Source organism: Pelobates fuscus, chromosome 6 (assembly GCF_036172605.1).
Source record: "Pelobates fuscus isolate aPelFus1 chromosome 6, aPelFus1.pri, whole genome shotgun sequence".
NCBI lineage: Eukaryota > Metazoa > Chordata > Amphibia > Anura > Pelobatidae > Pelobates > Pelobates fuscus.
Window position 1 is genome coordinate 232,665,967 of NC_086322.1, and position 20,472 is coordinate 232,686,438.

The following is a 20,472-nucleotide window of genomic DNA, read 5'->3' on the forward strand; positions in this document are numbered from 1 at the left end:
GTTTGACCCTGCCCCTGCCGCATGTTAAGCCCCGCCACCGACACAAAGTGTTGTTTTTTTTTTTTATAATCCCTGGTGGATAATTTATTATTTTCCACCAAGGATTATTAAAAAACAAACACATTTCCCTTGATACAGTCCATACACACACACACACAGACTGCTGAGTCCATACACACAAACAGACTGCTGAGTCCATACACACACACACACACAGACACACAGACTGCTGAGTCCATACACACAAACAGACTGCTGAGTCCATACACACACACACACACACACACACACAGACTGCTGAGTCCATACACACATACATACTGCTGAGTCCATACACACACTGCTGAGTCCATACACACATACAGACTGCTGAGTCCATACACACATACAGACTGCTGAGTCCATACACACTTACAGACTGCTGAGTCCATACACAAACACACACACTGCTGAGTCCATACACAAACACACCAACTGCTGAGTCCATACACACACACAGACTGCTGAGTCCATACACACACACACACACTGCTGAGTCCACACACAGACTGCTGAGTCCATACACACACAGACTGCTGAGTCCACACACACACACACACACAGACTGCTGAGTCCATACACACACACACAGACTGCTGAGTCCATACACACACACACACACACACACTGCTGAGTCCATACACACACACACACTGCTGAGTCCATACACACACACACTGCTGAGTCCATACACACACACACACACACACACACAGACTGCTGAGTCCATACACACACACACTGCTTAGTCCATACACACACACACACACTGCTGAGTCCATACACACACACAGACTGCTGAGTCCATACACACACACACACTGCTGAGTCCATACACACACACACAGATTACTGAGTCCATACACAGACTGCTGAGTCCACACACACACACACACACAGACTGCTGAGTCCATACACACACACACACTGCTGAGTCCATACACACACAGACTACTGAGTCCATACACACACACACAGACTACTGAGTCCATACACACACACACACACACAAACTTCCTCACTAGCAGACAGACAGACAGACACACACACACACAAGCACATTAAGCCTACCTGTCACTGGAGCCTGTTGCTGGGGGTCAGGCAGCCATCTTCTATCTTTTCCAGCAGCAGCATGGGCTGCTGCTTAACGGCGGGGGTGGGGCTTCTGTGCAGGAGGCGGGGCTTCGTTTGGGGGCGGGGCTTGTGCCGGGGAAGATGCTGGGTGCTGAAAACACCCAGCACTGTTCCAGCTGCTCAGTCCTGCATTCCCTCTGGCTGTCACACACTGTTACAGCCCGAGGGAATAGAATTGAAGCACATGGCCAGCAAGTTGCTGGCATTTGGGGGGCCCAAGGGGGGACACAGCAAGATGTGGGGGGGGCCATGGCCCCCCCATAGCGACGCCACTGACTTTCTTGGCTGTTCAGAGAAGGCTGAAAGTTGCACTTGGTGGATCTCAGGTAATAAGTCAAACAATGAAACTACTCAGTGTGCAGCACTGGTGTTCAGCGTCTCCAAGCTCTGCATGGAGGCAGTGAACGTTCCCTATCTCTATGAGGAGATGCTGCTTGGCACAGTGCAGTGTTTTGCTGCATGTGCAATAGTTTTACAATGCTTTCTCATAGAAATGCACTGGATTTGCTGAGACCATCAAGTTTCATGGTCTCAGCCATGGAAGTTGGACAGTTGCAGCGTGGGGAAAAGTTGAGTAAAATCACCTTTTCAGCACGATCGTAGTGGGGCCAGTCACCTAAACAGCCACACAGGACTACATGTTTGTATATCGGACTATATGTTTGTATATAGTGTTCTTTTAAGTGTAGCTAACTTGCACATTATACAATACATGGCAGTGAGAAACCTAAAGAAAGCTTTACATAGATTAAATATTGTTAAAGGTTTACTATAAAGGGAGTATAAACACTATAGTTTGCTATAGAGATTATGCTGCTTAGAGTGTAGCACCGATTGGCTGAGAGGCCCAGGTTTTGGTTAGCCCAGATCAAATTTATATTTATTGAACACATTTTTTGAAAGCAGCCAAGGAGGGGGCAATCTCCAGGAGTGGAGAAGATTGCTAGCTTATATAAAACCATTGCTGAACAGTTTTAGATAAAACTGAGGGACTGCACCTGGAAGTTCTAGGCAGTACAACCATTACGGAGAGCAACAGCAATGTTGCTTAGACTTCTCAACTAAATGTTCTCGTAGCTGCCATTTTGTTCAGCATTTGACCACCATATTTGCTTCTCTGTTACTTTATCAGCAAAGTTTCACACATAAAACCTATGTATCAGTTGTCTATTGCCCCAGCCGTTAATTGCATCTTCCATGCATGCAAGTTTATTTTACATTACAATCTATTGTGCTTTGTGTGAAAATATATATATATATTATGTCCGCCTTTACTTCACCAGGTGAGGCCTGACATAAAAATGGCCACATTTCACAGTAAAAGCTAATGAATATACAAACTATATTCTCCTGGGATTTTTTTTTTTATAGTTACGTACTTAAAAACTGAGCTTTTTAAAGATTGCTTTTTTAACCCCTTAAGGACACATGACATGTGTGACATGTCATGATTCCCTTTTATTCCAGAAGTTTGGTCCTTAAGGGGTTAAACTTGTAGTACAGCTACAACAAAATAGTGTAATCTGTAGGTAGGTTGCAGTAATAGGATCAGTCTTTGGTATAAGCAAAATCAATTTAAGCATTGTGTGTTGTGTAAGAGTATTGTCTGCAGTGCTTTAACTTTTACAACAAAAATGCAGATGACAAAATGAGATTGCAACTGCTTCGTAACATCTAACATCTGATATCTGTCTAAAGATCAAGGCAGAGACAACAGCAACAAAAAATCTTGAAACAAAAATGTAAATATAATACAAGCAAAAATGAATATTTCTAAATAGTTATGTAATGGGGAAATACAGGGGGAGTATTACAGTATCTGTTCTGGGCAGATATGCTTCTTTGTTGATTTGTAAAGATAATATACTAAGTCTGGGCCAATATTTAATTGGGCATGAGAAAAAAAGTACATCTAAACAACAAGTACATCTTCGTAGGGATATTAGCGCAAACAATTAGAGTTAGGTGTTGCTAGGTATCCATCAACTAATGAATTTACGTAGCATAACAGTCCCAATGAAATGTAAAATTTCCAATATTTAAAACAAGGGGTAAAGAGATAGAGTTCTAAAAATAAGTAAATAAGTAAGTCAAACATGTATTTGTAACGCTATGGTGTTAGCCTACCTATATAGATTATCGGGTCTTCCAAGAACTGAAAAAAACAAACTTTTTAACTTTTACCTTATTAACCGACCATGTACGGCAAATCATATCAAGCTGCACTAGTTTGCATCTCCTCTTAGAAATGCATTTAGTCACTGTAATTATTGAGAGTGTTCAGCTTCTCCATGCAGAACATGGAGATGGTGACTGTCGGTCCTGCAGTCAGGATGCAATCAGCCAGGGTGCACTTCTAGTGGCTGTCATAGTAACATCCACTAGAGGTGCTGTTAGGCAGCAGTGTAAACACTGCTTGTTCTCAGGAAAAGGCAAAGTTTACACTGCTGAGGCTGCAGGGACAGGCTGTATGTCTCAGAACCACTACATTAAAGGGTTTCCAACCCCTTTTCAAATTTGTTAGAATAATGGCTCTTTGGCATTATTCTATAGGAACCCCCTATAAAAACACTGGAAGAGTGTTGTAAAAGAATGTTAACTCTCGGCAATCCTTGGCCCCCTCTCATCTGACGTCACAGGAGCCGCATAGAGAAGCTTTTGATTGCACATACTCTGAGCCAGCGAAGGGAGTGTGAGAGGGACGTGTGGGATCAAAAAGTATATTACGGAGATGATAGGGAGGAGGGAAGGCTTCACTCAGTATGGGGAGGGGAGACAAGCTCTTCTCCATTCCTGGCTCTGCATGAAAGGGAAAAGTAGTCTGTAAGCAATGTGCACTGACGACAGACGTAAAATATGCACAGAGTCTACATTAGGCCGCCCAGAACTCGCCCCTGGCACATAAGTGCCAATAACTCAGGATGGGCAGTGTTTAAAGCAGAAACACTACACATCCAGACTCCTACCACAATGACCACTTCAAAACAACTTAATTGATGTGTTGTTTTAAGGAAAGATAATACTTTAATTCTTTGCTTTTATTTTGATCCAAATAATCATATCTAATCAATGTGCTGAAAAATACGTAGAGCCCTTTCTGATCATATAAACTTCTTAGTGGCTGAAAAATATGTAGAACCCTTTCTGATGAGCCAAACTCTGTAAAATATGTTCTCAGCCTGTTATTGATTCAACATATTAAACAGATAGAGATATTTTCTATTCTTTTCTGGTTGTTTACTTTTTGACATTTTTGGTGCATAGATAATTTCCAGAAGCCCCAGCCCTTTGTGACTTTATCTTGTCACAATGATACTACCCCTACATGTAGAACTTAGGCCAAAGTACAAGAAAAATAGGATAGAACATAGTACAGGATATTACATATTATAGTTATATTAACCCCTTAAGGACACACGACATGTGTGACACGTCATGATTCCCTTTTATTCCAGAAGTTTGGTCCTTAAGGGGTTAAAGTATAGCGTGGCCGTTCATTAATGCATTTTTTTTGCCATAAATAGACGTGTGCTTTAAAGCGGGCAGTGTCTAACATGCTGCCAGAGGAATCCTAGAGGCCTCTCCCTCCTTATCAACACAACGCAGCATAAACAAGAACAGCAGAATGCCTCGCCTATTGGGTAGATATTGTTACACATCTTCAACAATCTACAAGAATAGTACATCGAGGGAAGACAATACAAAACCGGGCCACATGGTGCTCAAGTCAAAAGCTTACATGATGTAAAGTATAAAGGTGTTCATGTTTAGTGTCATGACAATCTCCTACATTTTCTGGCAGAGAGACATAACACTATATGAGCTACCTGTTTATAACCTCCCCTTAATCTATCATAGTCCATAGATTGTCCTAAGAATGAGATGAGACTGAAAATAGGTCCTTTTTCTTTATAATTTCACTCCAGTTTAAGTGCGCACTATTATTCTGTGATCAGCACAGGCTGTCACATTAACGTACAGAGCTGACATAACTGAGATATGGGGTTAGGGTTTTAGAGGTGAGGTTGGGGTTTTGTCATTTATCTGAGGTCTAGGTTTGATCAGAGCTCTAATGAGGTCAAGGCTGAATAAACAGAGTGATGTATAATAAACTCAGTGCTAACACTAGAAGCAACATTTTCTGACACGTGGAAAATATCAGAACAGAACTGAAAAACGAATATCACTATTTTCGTTTACCATCTCTAGGATGCAAGTAGACACTCGTAGCTTATATAAATTGTCTGTAAGGTAAAACAAGGTTGAATGGCCAATGTGAATAATATGGAGGGCTGTCTATTATTTTCATTAGTCAGATATATTTGGAAAATTAGTTCCTAAGTAGTGGTGCCAATGGAAATCTAGAGGTGTATTCTTTGGTGATACACGGGACCACAGACTCTCTCAGATGCACTCATTCAGATAAAATATCCATGTATACAAACACGTTGATAGATACATATGACAAATGAAACTCTATGTGACTCCCCTACGTATGGATCTTAGATGACTACCCACTGGTTTTCATTCAAATGCTCCTAGTGCTACTGAGCTGTTCTCCCCATAGATAAACATGAAAAGCTATCATGATATTATAATCATGGCATTTGCACATGTGACATCAACATTGCCTTGTGCACATACACATGCTCTCTGTTGTATGCTCAACTCAGTGATTCTCCAATACAATTATACAGGAGACCATTGATTTGCCGACAGTCAGGCAACTATCTCTTTGTAGCTTCTGTATTCATAACAAGACATTATCTACATAATGCAATAAATGCACGGGGCCACGTATCCTTGAAGGATCCTTCTAAGAGGATCTGGCAAATTCCAAACTACAACATGCATAAATGCACAATATAGTATTAACATGAGTATTTATAAAGAGTGATTATAAAGAGACCTCTATTGCCCTTTTGAACATAGTAATACATACATAGTGGTGATATTGTAAAAACAAATACCAACATTTGATAACTCTCTTACGTTTAAATAAAGTAACTTTCACTTCATTTTAAAAACGCTACTCATCAGTTATAGTTTCTGTGCCTTGGTGAGAGTTTCTGGTGAAACCAATTTGCTAAACATAAATAGCCAAGTTGGCAAAAAAAAAAAAATCCCCAGTTCCCAAGCTCGACTGAATTAGAACTTTTTTTCCAACATTGCAGTGTGTACATTATGAATGTTGGTTGCCCTCTACAAAATTAGTAAGGTGAATCAAAAATTTTAGTAATGAAGAAAGAAACTAAGTTTGTTCTAGGAAAAAAGCATCACAGAGGGGATGTAACAAAATTATACAAAAATATTTTGGCCCAGTAAAAACTGCTTTCTGATTACCTGTTTATTAATCGAACACTATAGTGTTAGGAATACAAACCTGTAAACCCTTTTCTTTTTTACTTACCTCTTTCCCGTGCTGAGGCCCCCTTCTCCCGCGATGTCACAGTGATGGTGGGACCTAATGTGCATGCATGCTGCTCACTGCACGCACATTATAGCTTCAACATTGAAAAGCATTGAATCAATCAATGCTTTCCTATTGGGAAATTAGAAGATCTTAGATGTCCTCGTGCAAAGTGTAAAACTCCAGTAGGGGCCTGAAAGCGCCTGCCAGAGGTGAGTTAAAGGGACTGTCAGGGCTCCGCGGGCAGCGGTGAGGGGAGGCTGCAATCCTCTCGCAGCACTCACCCTCGGTCCGTCGCTACCCGCGGTCCCCTCTCCCCTTACCGGTCAGCGAGCGGCATCCTCTCTTCTTGACACGCCACTCGCGTCCTCCTCTCCTCCTCCCAGCGGCAGCATGTCTAACGCTGCACGCTGGGAGCCGGCACTGTTATCAGAACGCCGGGGTCACTCACGTGACCCGCCGTTAAAGCGACAGTGCAACAATCACAGTGGGGGGTATAGATATCCCCCACGTGTGTTTGTTAATTCTGATTGGAAGTTATCCAATCAGAATTAAGATAAGGTTATAAATACTTACCTTTCCTGTCTCTCAGTGCCCTGTTGTGGTCTTTGCTTTATAGTATTGATTCTGAACGTGTGCTTTCTGGTTACGTACTCTCTGGCTTGTTATACTGACTTTGTGACTTTCTCCTACCCTTTGACCTCGGCTTGTTTCTCGTTATTCTGTTTTCTGGTTCCCCTTACTCGGCTTGTCTCCTGACTATTCTGTGTGTGCTTAGCCCGGCCACTCTAAGGACCGGTACTGCACACTTTCTGTGTGTGTGTCTGTGTGTGTGTTAGCGTGTTGGGGACACTATAGTCACCAGAACAACTACAGCTTATTGTATTTGTTCTGGTGAGTAGAAGAATTCCCTTCAGGCCTTTTGCAATAAACAATGTCTTTTCAGATAAAATGTGGTGTTTACATTACAGCCTAGTGATAACTCCACTGACCACTCCTCAGATGGCTGCTAGAGGTACTTTCTGGTGCAGTGCTGCACACTGTGCAGTACTGCTATTCAGTGTCTCCACCCTCTACATGCAGACACTGAACTTTCCACATAGAGATGCATTGATTCAATGCATCTCTATGAGGAGATGCTGATTGGCCTGGACTGTGTTTGACTTGTGGTGGCTCTGCCTCTGATTTGCCTCTTCGACAGTCTCAGCCAATCCTACGTGAAAGCATTATGATTGGCTCACAGAATCACTTCTGATTATGTCAGCAGACAGCAGGCAGGCCAATGACAGAGCCAGCAGCTGCAGACTTGAATACAAGTAATATTTTACTATATTTATGGAGGGTTGGAAGGTGGGGTGGAGGGTTGATGGTGATTTTAACATGTTAAATACATGTTTGTGTTCCTGACCCTATAGTGTTCTTTCAACCCTGCAATGTAATCATTGCGATTTCTTAGAAACAGCAATGTTTTACATTGCAGGGTTAAATAGACAAGGACACTGCGCCAAGGCACACTATAAGCATCTAGTTGATTGCCAATAAATATTACTAGATAAACATGGCATGATTTAGTTTATTTAGTTAATAGTGAATTTAACACACACTGTATTTACATTTCAAAGTAAAAATTTTCTACTTGCAGTATCTTTCTTCCTATGTATATTTAAATGCTGTATGTATCAATACACATTTTATTTTATATATATTTATATATATATATATGTATATATATATATATATATTATTGTTTTCAGTATTTTAGTTAATGTGTGCTGTAACAGCTGCTTTATCGAAGGAGAAATCTAATTGCAATTTGTAGTCCAGGAGATTTTTATTTCTTTATTCTTAAAGTCACTTAAAATTGGGTTTTGTAAGCTGTCCATGATTTAATTCCTAGTGAAGAGACCCCAGAGATTCCAATTGGCAATCAATCCTTATTGCTTATCCTTTTTGCAGCCTAGTGATCATAGAACAACCATAGCAGCCAGTACCATTGTCTCTATATACAAGTCTAAATATAAAGGAGGCACTGATACAAAATAGTTTATCTGATTGTGGTCAGTGAAACATAATGTATGAACTTTTAGCTGGCAGTCTACTAGCTGTTTATCACACTAAATCCAGAATGCTAGAATATGGTGTGATTCATATAGTTAGTGCCTGAAAGATTGACATTATATACATATATAAACATCTCTAGACTGTAAGCTCATTTGAACAGGGTCCTCATCAACCTATTGTTCTTGTAACATTTTGTAATTGTCTCATTTATTGCTAAATGTCCCCATTTTATCATATTCTAAAGCGCTACAGAATATACTGGCGCTGTATAAATACCAAAAATAATAATAATATATATTATTATTATTATTTTATTTTTATTTTATTTTCTAAAGTTAGTTATTTTTTTTCAATTATCAAACATATGTTACAAAGGGCTATGTATATATTTTCCCCAATATATAAAAACATGTTAATGATGATAGAGCCCATTTTGACTTACCACTCCTGATTTTACTTGAATTTACCTGAATTTCCACTTTACACGCTTTTGTTAACCTTTTTTTTTGTTTTTTTGCTTTTGTTAACCTTTTTTTTTGTTTTTTTTAACAAGATGCTCCATTCTCATTAAAATTTTGTTACAGATTTATCAAATTACATTATAATCATTATGTTAATCATAATAATCATACAAAGCTAAGCCAGGGAAAATATTTTTAATGGGGGTTATAAATAAAGACATAGGCCATTATTATATAAAATGTGTTGTGTTCTGAAAAGTGGTCGTAAGTATTAAAAGTCGGGCAGTAACTGCGGAAACCACGTTGCAGGCTCGTTGCATTGGGGGCTTTGTTCCTCTTCCCCGTTCGCAACACTTTTCAACACACGACATGGTTCATGAGTCACCAATGGGATGTGACTGCTTGTTTCCATGGAGATTGCCCCCACTTTTAACACTTTTGAAAACTATTTTAAAACAGAACACAAATCTCTCCCACCGTTTCATTTTTCATTTCACTGCATGCTTTCTCTATGCTAACTGCCAGGTGCAAAAGGGCTAACAAGCATTGAAAGGAAACTAAGATGGAGGCACCCAGTTGCAGGATAAAGAGGTGTGGATTTTTGCATTTAAAGAACATTATAGTCACCCAGATCACTTTATCTCAATAAAGTGACTTTGGTGCAGTGGTCCTGTCCTTTTAATACTGTAATGTAAAACATTGCAGTTTTTAGAAACTGAAATGTTTACATTGCAGGGTTAAATCCACCTCTAGTGGCTGTCATACTTACAGGTACCAGAGGCGCTTCTGCATTGATTGAGTAAAATTCAGTCATGTGACGTGGAAGCCAATAGGAAAGCATTGAATACAATGAACCAACAGCGCTGCTCTTCTTCTGGGCCGAGGCCAGGATGGACACTATGCCCATCAGCCACCCACAATCCTGTGGCACTGTCAGTGGAGCTGGAGTCTCGCAGGACTTTTACCAAACCACTGGAGACAGACAGTTGGTGGAACACATGCTCATACGCCAGCCTGGGCTTGGGTTTCCTTGAAGCTGTCATACTCCTGTATTGACCCTGGCGATCCAGGGAATTTCCTCATGTGGGCAGAGGACGACGGAGGAGCCTTGTGGAAATTTTCACCTGGACACAAAACTGTCTCCCATCCGAAACTCATCAGTGTTATTGGCTGAATCATGGCCAATGACTCTTGTCAAACCTATTAAGCGCAACTATAGTTTACTTGTTTCCCATTAGTTAGGAAACGTTAATTTAGTTTTTGCTTTGTTTACAGAATCAAATGCCGCTTCCTCTACCTAATAATAGGATGCCCTGCCTCTATCTATATAACTTACATAGCATTGACTTTTACCTGGTGGTATTTCTCAGACTGTCTACCTAGACACAGAACCTGCTTATGTTATATTAGACAGTTACTACTAATCATACTGTCAGTTAGCATAGCCGGATTTATTTACTGTTTCCTATTATCTTCCTGCTGTGCAGTACATGGTATATTTCTTTACAATTTTAAAACGAAGGCTGACTTCGCTAGGAGGTCATTCCTATGTTTTTGTCCATGCTAAACTCTCAACCATAATGGCATTTATGTTGTAACTCATTTTAATTGTCATGTACCTTTCAATAAAAAAAGATACCATAAGACAGTAGAGATTATTTTGTCTTATGTATTTTTCCTGGCAGATGAAATACTAGGAGCTGAAGAGAATGCAGTTGATCAAGATAGCCACAGCCGCGTGGGGACAGGTATCCGATAGGGGCAAATGTAGTTAAAAATGACAGGATTTGGTGAAAGGCTGGATATAGAGCATAACAGTGAGTCCAGAGTCAAAGATAACACAATGAAAAAGGTTCAGGAAGGAGAGTGTGATCAACAGTGTAAAAAACAATAGAGCGGTCTAAACGTATTAGTAGTGTTATTCATAGTTGGCTAGACCATTAGTCAAAACTTCAAGAGGGTGGGGTAATGAGGAGAGAGTCATAGTTGATATAATGGGTCAGGATTGTTAAAAACAAATTGGGAAAATTGATCAGGATAGGTACAAACAAGTAGTTTAAGAAGGTTTAAGGAAATGGGGATATAAGATAGTAATTAGATGGAGCAGTTGGGTTGAGAGATTGCTTTCTTTTAGGATAAATAGGATAGTATAAATAGGCTTGACAATGGCATGTTTAAAGGAAATGAGGACATCGCCTCGAAAAGGAGAGCAAATGTGTTAAGCATGGCACAAGGGAGAAAGTTTTGATAAAGTGCAAGGGAAGGGGATTTATGGAACAGGTGGTGGGGCAAGAGGAAAGGAAACATGCATACATCTGCTCAGTAACTGGGGCAAAGGTCTGAAGAGAAAGAGAAGCAGAGCTGAAGTCAGGTTGAGGGGGGTGGGGAATAAAGCGGAGGGAATTATTTTGTTTCAAGTGAAATTTTCAAATACATTGATATAAACTAAAATTTAAACAGAAGTCTTTCGAATAAAAAGTACTAGAAAAATACATTAATTGTGAAGATATAACATGAGGACTAATATGATTTTTTTTTATAGAAAGAGTAGTAGATACGGTACATGGAATAACCTTTCCAGTGGAAGTAGTAAATGCTAACAGATTATTGTTGTTTTTTCCCCCTCTAAATAATTAATCTCTAACAACAACTTTGGAGTGTCAAAATATATAGAAGTAGAATATATAGGTGCATTATAGTCTATTATATTCAAAATATAAATATAAAATATACCCGGCATAAAAATACAAATGGCAAAAAAAGCGAGCACTAGAAGAAGGCTTATTGCCAAAACGCGTTTGCTGAATTTAGTTGTTATATATTTGTTCTTTATTTTATTGACTCCTGGTAACTAACTATAGTGGTGAGTGGAACTCCAGCTTTTTTTGCCATTTGTATTTTTATGCCGGGTTCCACCCCCATAGTACCTTGAGCTGTTTTATATTTCATATTATATTTTCAATAAACCTTTTTAACCTATTTGAAGTCCCATTGCCATCCTCTACCACTGCCAGTGGAATTGTTAGCCTGTATTGGCACCCAAGCTTGCTATACAGAGCCTGGTACGGCTCTGGGAAATGTAAGTGGTAGTCCTACGCCTGTACACATTTTTGCTATATATACAGTTCACACTATGTTGTGTTTTATGTTTATATTTTAGGTAACATCTTATTGTACTTCATATGGTAGTATTATTTATATTTCTACTCTCACTGAGTTGGCTGTGTACACTGATATAGTGTATATATTGTTTGGTTTCTTTGTTTATTGGTTTTTGGGAAGCACAATTATATCAGTCACACTGCCTATTAGCTGTTGTAGCTATAATAAGGATTTGTTTTTTTTTAAATCAAAATTGTGAAGCGCCTACACACTATTTGTTTACATTATACTCTCTCACAGAGTTGTTTGAAAAGTTCAACCTCGTCGACTTAAGCCTTTTTAGTGTACATTTTACTATGTAACTCTGTAATCAGTTTTCTGTTTTTTGTATGATTGTTTTACAAACACATTTATATTTACATGTATTTAATATTCATTTTATTTGTGTTGCTGGTAACAGAACTTTGTGGTCCCATCCTGTTATGGTAGACTAAGACTGTGTGGCTCTAAGATTTCCTGGTAGGTAGTACGTGACTATCCTCCGTTTCCAGGAAGCAGTCCGAGGTGGGCATGTAATATAGAGGGCAAAATCAGGAGGTTATCTTCAGAACTTTGTATTATGATTCATTTCTGGAGAATATGCACATCAATTAATTTTTTTTACAAAGGAATTTAGTAGTGAACTAAATAAAAGACCCCCTCCTTCTCTCATTTCCCTCCTTCTCTCATTTATAATAACATTCAGCTCATTGAACCTTCGTCTCCCACTCCATCCTAGGCCAACTCATGATGAAAAGATAGTATCATACATGTTCCAGCCTCCCCCGGGCAGAGATTCAATGTAAAGATAAAAACAGTAGTAGTTTATTCCATTCAATCTAAAGGCGTTTAGTCTGGTTAATGCCAGGTCTGTGCCAGGGTAATAAAGTGGAGAATGATTTTGTTAAGACATATTAAAGATACTGATCATTTTATGTATCACCATTTTAGAGATAGGTCAGTTTGCAGGTACCAATCCAAACCTATAAAAGGAAAAAGGAGGGAGGAAACAAATACCAAAGTTACATTCTTAACTCAAGTTAATGAGTGTATATGTCAACATCTCTCCACTTGGATTTGCATTTAAGCTTTTGGATCCAATGAGCTCTCCACAAATAAAGGATGATTTATCACATCCTGGCCCCGCAGACTGGTTCTCGTGCCACTTGCAAATATACATATGTGCTCAGGACTAGATTTACTTGCTGCCAATTTCCCTCCCCCATCCCACACACAAGCCACCCCTCTCCTATATAAAAAAATATATATCTATCTATATACATACACACAAACACACACACACACACACACACACACACAGATGCCATTAGAAACCACAGGGTCCCCTATAAAAATTGTCTGCCCCCACCCCCATTTAGATACATACCCCTTGTCAAACACACAATCTTCAAGAATACACAGAGAAACACATGGCTGGACACCCATACACATGTATGTGAAAGCTGCTTGTGGTGTTGCAAATGTGGGGAGAAACTGCTTGTGGTGTTGTGTGTTTGTGGGGTTGCATGTGTGTGTGTGGCTGCTTGTGGGGCAGTGTGCACAAATACATAAGACATGCACCAATAGACAAATACAGACACACAGTCATATATCCACATGCATATAAAGACACACACAAATGCAAACATCCACTCAGTTACATGTGCACTCACAGGTGCACACACACAAATACACACTCACAGATACATAGGTGGAATAAAGTGAGAATGAAATGTGTGCTTTACAAATAAAATTAGCTCCAAAACCTCATCCTCTAATAACCCATCTTTAGCACCTGCAAGATGTGGTTGTAGGTAATGCAGGGATACTGTGTTCATGGTTCCCTGAAATGATCATAGCTTCTTTGCACAGCAACCTTTATACTCTACTGGCATGGGGGCAATATATTTTAAAAGATACTAGAAGGTGCCATCCAGAGATCTTCTCCTGCTTCCCTGCCCCACATTACACACCCAATGCTAACTCCCTGTAAAGAGAATAACCTATATCTATCTGTTTTGTAGTCTCACTCCCGCATGGGTCCAAGTAAAGGTGTGTGCTTCAAGGTCCTTCCGGGGAGGAATACATGGTCTCAGGCTTGAGGTTACTTTACAAATATTGAGGCAGTAGCAGTCCACTAATTGTTGGAGGGTCAGCAACCAGAAGCCCCTCCCTCTACTGTAAGGACAGAGGGAGAGAAGGTAGGGCAACGGCTCTAAAGCCCTGCAGCCTACAGGGTTTCGTCATCTCTTTGCATTTCATGCTACAGCTTGAAACCACTCCCACATAAAGGCCATTGGTCACCATTGTGCTCTATGGCCTGTCAGGGCTTGCGCCCCACGGCATGATAATCGGCTGATCAGTGAGGGAGATCCCCCCATCACTCATACTGCCCCAAGGCCGTGGCTTCAGTGGCCTTGTGGGAAATCCAACCCTGTATGTAATATATGTACAGTTTGCACTCAGACTCCTGCCGTTTTTTTGGTATATTATGTGACTCCTCTGGGTTCCAGTTTTAATCTAAAATGTGCATAATAAACAAAAAATAACATATAAATGCTACCCACTCGAAAAGGATCAATAGCATATAGGATTATCATATATTTAATCACCTTTAGAAAAGTATCGGATCTTTCAAATGGAAATGCAAAAAAAATTATTAGGGATGTGCATGGGCAAAACCTTTGGTTCGGTTCGGCACTTCCGAAATTCGGGACTTTGGCAATTAGCATTCCTTAACCCTACTCCTAACCATACCCCTAACACTAACCCCTAAACCTACCCCTAACCCCACACCTAACTCCATCCCTAACCCTATCTCTAATCCTAACCCTACCCTAACCCCACCGATAACCTAACCCTAGCCCAACAATAACTCTAACCCCAACCCTAGCACTACCCCAACCTTAGGGCTAGGGTTAGATTCCTGTCATCATTCCCTTAATTTTCCCTCCCTCTCCTGTTTTGCCAGTACTTCCGAAATTTGGGACTTCGGTAATTCGGTTCGGTTCAGCACTTCCGAAATTCGCCACTTTGGAAATTCGGCAATTCAGCAATTCGGACATTCGTAAGCATCTTTAAAATCGGACAAAAACGAATTGCACATGTCTAAAAATTATTATAAAACCTGATCTATACAGTTTTAGCCATTGTGTCACTTTCTTTAAGTCCATTGACTGCAGATCCTGCAACCTTTGGCATCTTCACATTCTGCATCAAAACAGCAAACATTAAGCTAATGCATCTCAATTGTCGCGCATGCGCAATAGCCCCTCTCAATGCTACCCTATAATGATCTCAAGGGGGGCAAGTAGTGATAAACAAGTGAAGTCTAAAAAAAAAAATATATTGTCAGTCCGTAAATAGTGTATGTAGCATATCTTTATAAATGTGAATTTTTTTATTGTGATTGCCCCTTAAGCATTGATCATCAAAGGTCCTTGGTTAGGACAGCTAAGTTCCTTCCCTCTCTAGGACAATGCTTAGAATGTCAGTCTTGCTTTGTTTCACCCACACACAAATATTGACTTTAAAACAATCTTTGGACTAGTCACTATGAGCCAGAACTTTATAGGGTTATTTAGGTACACAACTATTTTATGCTATTTGTACATAAAAGCATTTCTGAATCAACAATGCACATGATTACTATAATATGCTTTAGATGTAACCACACAATAGCAAACCACAAGTCGCATTCGTTGTTTCTCACAGATCGCAAATCTTCTACAACGCTACACCTAACAACCAAAATAAACCGAGCCTCTCTGCCCCTAATTATTTCTTTTTGGGGGGTTGGGTAAGGTTGGTATCAATCGTGTGTATTTTTTTTTTTTTTTTTTTTTGAATTTTTTATTTTTGCAGTGCATAAGATGTTACAGCGTTTCACGGGGTACCCCAAAGGCATTCCTCGTGTTATTCATACAATAATTACATTGGGGTATACGTTTGTACTTGCACAATTTTATGTTAAGGTTGCGTACTGACAAAAAGATATACAACGTTATTTAGTTAGTTTGCTAAGACAAAAATCGCTTGTTCAGGATTGCTCCTAAGTAGCTCACCCGGGGAGGCAGGGTACGTGTTTTAATTACAGGCAGCGTGTGGGAACAGTAGACATTATGGCTTAAATCATGGCTATTACAGGCAGGGTATGAGAGCGGGCTGCGTAATGGTTTCAGCAATGGTAAGGTGTCTTGAGTGTTAGCATGGTGTGAGTTTTGTGAGTAGAATGTAAACGTTATGCTGTGGTCAGAAATGCAGTATGTTAGCTGAAGCCTATTAAATCCAGGCAATTATTTACTGCTATAGTATATCATAATCATAATATCACCCAGTCCGTTTGAAAGTTCATACAGCAACATGCGCTTCAGGGGTCCGGTGCTGCAAGGGTGGCAGTGGATCTATGGTTAGCCCATGCGATCTTCAGCCCGACGCGGTGTTAGTGTCCCTGTAGGCTACGGTACCTCTTCAGATGTGTCGTGTAAGCTTGCCTCTGTGAAATGTCGAGAGGAGCAGTCTCCGCGGTCGGCATTGAGGGTTGCCTCTTCTGGCATGTGGCTCCCTTCGGTTGGCGGCAGAGTCGTAAGTATAGAGCTGAGTCTCTGCGGGTTGGTGTCTCCGCCGCTCCGTGTCCGGTAAGCCTCCCTTGCTGCCTGTCTTCTCATCTGTGTATTGCTCTGGCAGGTGAGAGGTCGCTTGGCGAACTGTGAGAGAGTGGGGCCGCCGTCTTCTCATGTTTCCTGAGCCCATGCTTGTGTGTTACCTTACGTGCACGTGGCAGTCGCCATCTTGTGCGATGTGGTCGGGCCCTCAAGTGCATTTGTGGCGCCTGTGTGCTCGAGCTGCTATGCCCCCGGGCGGGGACCGGGATCACCCCCCCGGTCCATAGGGGGGGGAACAGGGCCGGGTCCACTCAGGTTCGAGCCCCAGGCTGGGTGCTGTGTGGCAGGATAGTGATGCGTCGGCCGTCCGCACCACTCACCGCGGGAGAAGGCCGGGTATCGCAAACCTCTCCTCCAGGGGACTGTAGCTTGAGAAGCCAGCCTCTCCCTGGCTCCAGCAGGTCCTCTGCTTAGGGCACTACAGTGGTCGGTCAGTTCCAGGCTTAAGTTTGAGTCTTTCTCGGCTTTTTGATGCTAAAGCAGCAGGAGCTCCTTCTGCCTGCGACCGTCCAGCTCGGCGGTCCGGCCCCGCCCCCCAATCGTGTGTATTTTGACCATCTAGTATTTAAGTATGGTTTTACATTTTCAACCAATTTAATGTGTCTTAACTTCTCCTGACATTTTGCTTATGTTCTGTTATACTCACAGCCAAGTCGTGTGCGATGGAATATACTTTACCTATGTTCTGTACCGTGGCTACTCTATTCCAAGAGTTCAAGCTATGTGGTTCTCCACAACGAGAAACAGAAAATGTTTTGAAGGTTCATTAACGACTGAAACATCTCAATAATTTTTACCACGTGGCTTAGTCATAGGACCAGCGGGATCATTACATACTGAAATATCTTATGCATTTCACCCAGCTGGATTAATAACATATGGGTGCGCTAAGCATATACAATATTACTGCCCCTCGTGACCTTTATATACATTTTCTATCTGTAATAAACTTTGGAATCCTGAGTATAAGTGTAAGTAATATTACAATTGTCATTTCTTTAATCAGGGTGAACCTGGCATTGGCCTATACTGAGCTGACAGAGGAACTGTACCGTCTAAGAGACTTGACAGCCCTACAAAGCCGGATTCTACGGGAATTGTTGGAGGATCAGGCAGGTAAGCAAACATGAACTCGGTTTATAATGTGTTGGATGTCAAATACTATTAATGGTCTGCACACAGAAATTATGTTTTTTTTTAGCATTGCTGTTTGAATTTTTATTTTTTTTTTTAAACTGTGACACACAGCCAATCTTTACGTAGCCGTTTCACTATTTAACAAGGACACAAAATGAAATAATCATTTGTTGAAACTTTTTAAAAATGCTGCCAGGAACTATTTTCTTCCTCTTCTTATGGGACATGAACAAAAATGTCTTTGTGACTCCCAAATATAAGTAGTGGGACGTTTTAAAAAGTGATTAAAAGAAGATAAGGAAAAGAAATGTTTGGGGAAAAGCCTTGTTGGCTGAGGGTGGAGATAAAGTCTCTGCTAGCTGGACTCCCTTTGATGTTCTGCCTCAAAGATCAGACAATTAGCTGCCATACCTGGATCCTACATGTAACATTTGGAGAGTTATTAGATATAAAAATAATGTTTACAGATGCAGGGTCCTGTCTATGTATAAAATGCATACATTGCATAGAAGTAGTACACAACATATTATAGTGGGGATATTCAACTTTGAAAAACAAACATGTGCTAAATACCTAGGATACATGTCAGGACTATACAATAGTATGACAAGGAGCCAAATATGAAGGGTGTTAATGAAAATACCATACAACTAACTGATGCATACACATTTATAAGTAATGCAAATTATGTTGATCATATAAGACCACATAGGGTTCCACACAATTATATTCCTTCATATTATTAATCAACCTAATGGATATATAAAATGGGTTTTAAGTTAACATATATTATTTGATATATACGTGGAATGAGTGAAATGTATTTTCAGAATTCTTTATTTTCCCTTTTCAGGTCAAAGACAATCTCCTCCTCTCCGTCATTCCCCTTGCCCACTTCGCCACTCTCCCTCTTCTCTCCGTCACTCTCCATCTTCACAGCGACGTTCCCCTGTTCCTCAGTGCCCATCCCCAGTCCTCCAGAGGAGGTCCCCTGTGCCCCAGTCACCAGCCCACCAGCGTCTTTCTCCAGTGCCCCCTTCTTCTCCTTCTCGACGATCCCCGGTTCCCACTTCCTGCCCTTCTCCAGGTATTGCTGAGGCCTCATACCCTAAGCCACCCACCCACCAGGCAAAAGCATCCTTCCAAGCACGCAGAAGTTATTCTGAGATTAGCGAGACCACCCTTTACCCACGTGCACCACGCTCCCTCTGGATGCCAATAGGCACTGCCACCCTTCCCAAGCAGCGCTCCTACAATGAGGGATATGCTGGCAGCCCTCCTACTGTACCTTGCTTTCAAGACCCCCCGCAGCAATCCTCTGACGAGGATGAGTGGAGTCCCCCATCACCCCCAAGTCCGGAGCCTGGAGCTGTGCGCTGTGCATCGTTTTGTGCTGGGTTTCCCATCCCTGATACGACCAACAGGAGAATGTCAGCATCGTATTCCCGTGCAGAACATGCACAGTCCTGGCCCTCCATCAATGTGAGAATTATTTGGGAAGAGGGAAGAATTATGAAGGGTATAATACATTGAATGGAGATTCACATTAGAGAAGATAAGGATCATGGAGGAACTATGTAGATATTGTCAAAATTTTTGGATCTGTTTTTGTTTCTTTCCATTTTATCAGTGTATATAACCTATTGGCTGTCTTTTATCTCTGTCTCTCTATATTTTCCAAGTGATGTCTGTCTCAGTATTTTCACAATTCTATCATTGCCTCTTTCTTCCATTGATCGTTATGTCTACTCTTTATCGTCTCTCAGTCCTTTCTAACTTCACTTTCTCCAACAACAAAAAAAATGTTTTATTAATACACTGTTTTTGGTCAGAGTAACCTTTACTGGCATGGTTTCCCTTACCCCTCCATAGAAAAGAAAAAAAAGAATAAAGCATATACGTGTCTTGACATTGCCTAGGCCAAGTTGTTGTAGGCCGATCTTCCTCTGGTGATGTAATTTCCCTTCTCTGCAGGGGAAAGGGTATCAGGGAGGACTGGTTTAGGGACTTGACCATCTGTCACCAGCATACTATACCTGTTGACAACGTATGGAAACTATGCACAGAATTACATTAGAACAAGAGTTCCAGACTTGGCTACATCTCAAGCAGCAAAGGGCTTTAACGCTGCAGGTGTGGCATTTCTCAGTGAAACTCTACTCATAAAGACTCCAAGCACCATGACCACTTCAAATCACCGAAGGGGTCAAGCTACTTGAAGTATTGCGATAAAGTGACCCTGTAGGCAACATCCAGACCACTTCATCTCATTGAAGTAGTTTGAGTGAAGTGCCCCTGTACCCTTAATTCTGCAATGTAAAACATTGTAGTGTTGGACAAATGGCAATGTTCACATGAATAGGAGTGAATAGTGGTATAAGAAATGTGCTAAAACATTCTGAGATCGTTTGTGTTCTGTTTGGTT

The 20,472-nt window shown here is 40.8% G+C and overlaps 1 protein-coding gene across 1 annotated transcript in view; it reads left to right on the top strand.

The window, feature by feature from the left end:
• Positions 1–20,472, top strand: part of TBKBP1 (TBK1 binding protein 1) — an 86,239-nt gene that overhangs the window by 63,389 nt on the left and 2,378 nt on the right. Inside the window, exons 7-8 of the mRNA XM_063458841.1 lie at positions 17,917–18,026; positions 18,901–19,529. Coding sequence (XP_063314911.1) covers positions 17,917–18,026; positions 18,901–19,529 — 739 coding nt within the window. The remainder of the gene's footprint in view (positions 1–17,916; positions 18,027–18,900; positions 19,530–20,472) is intronic.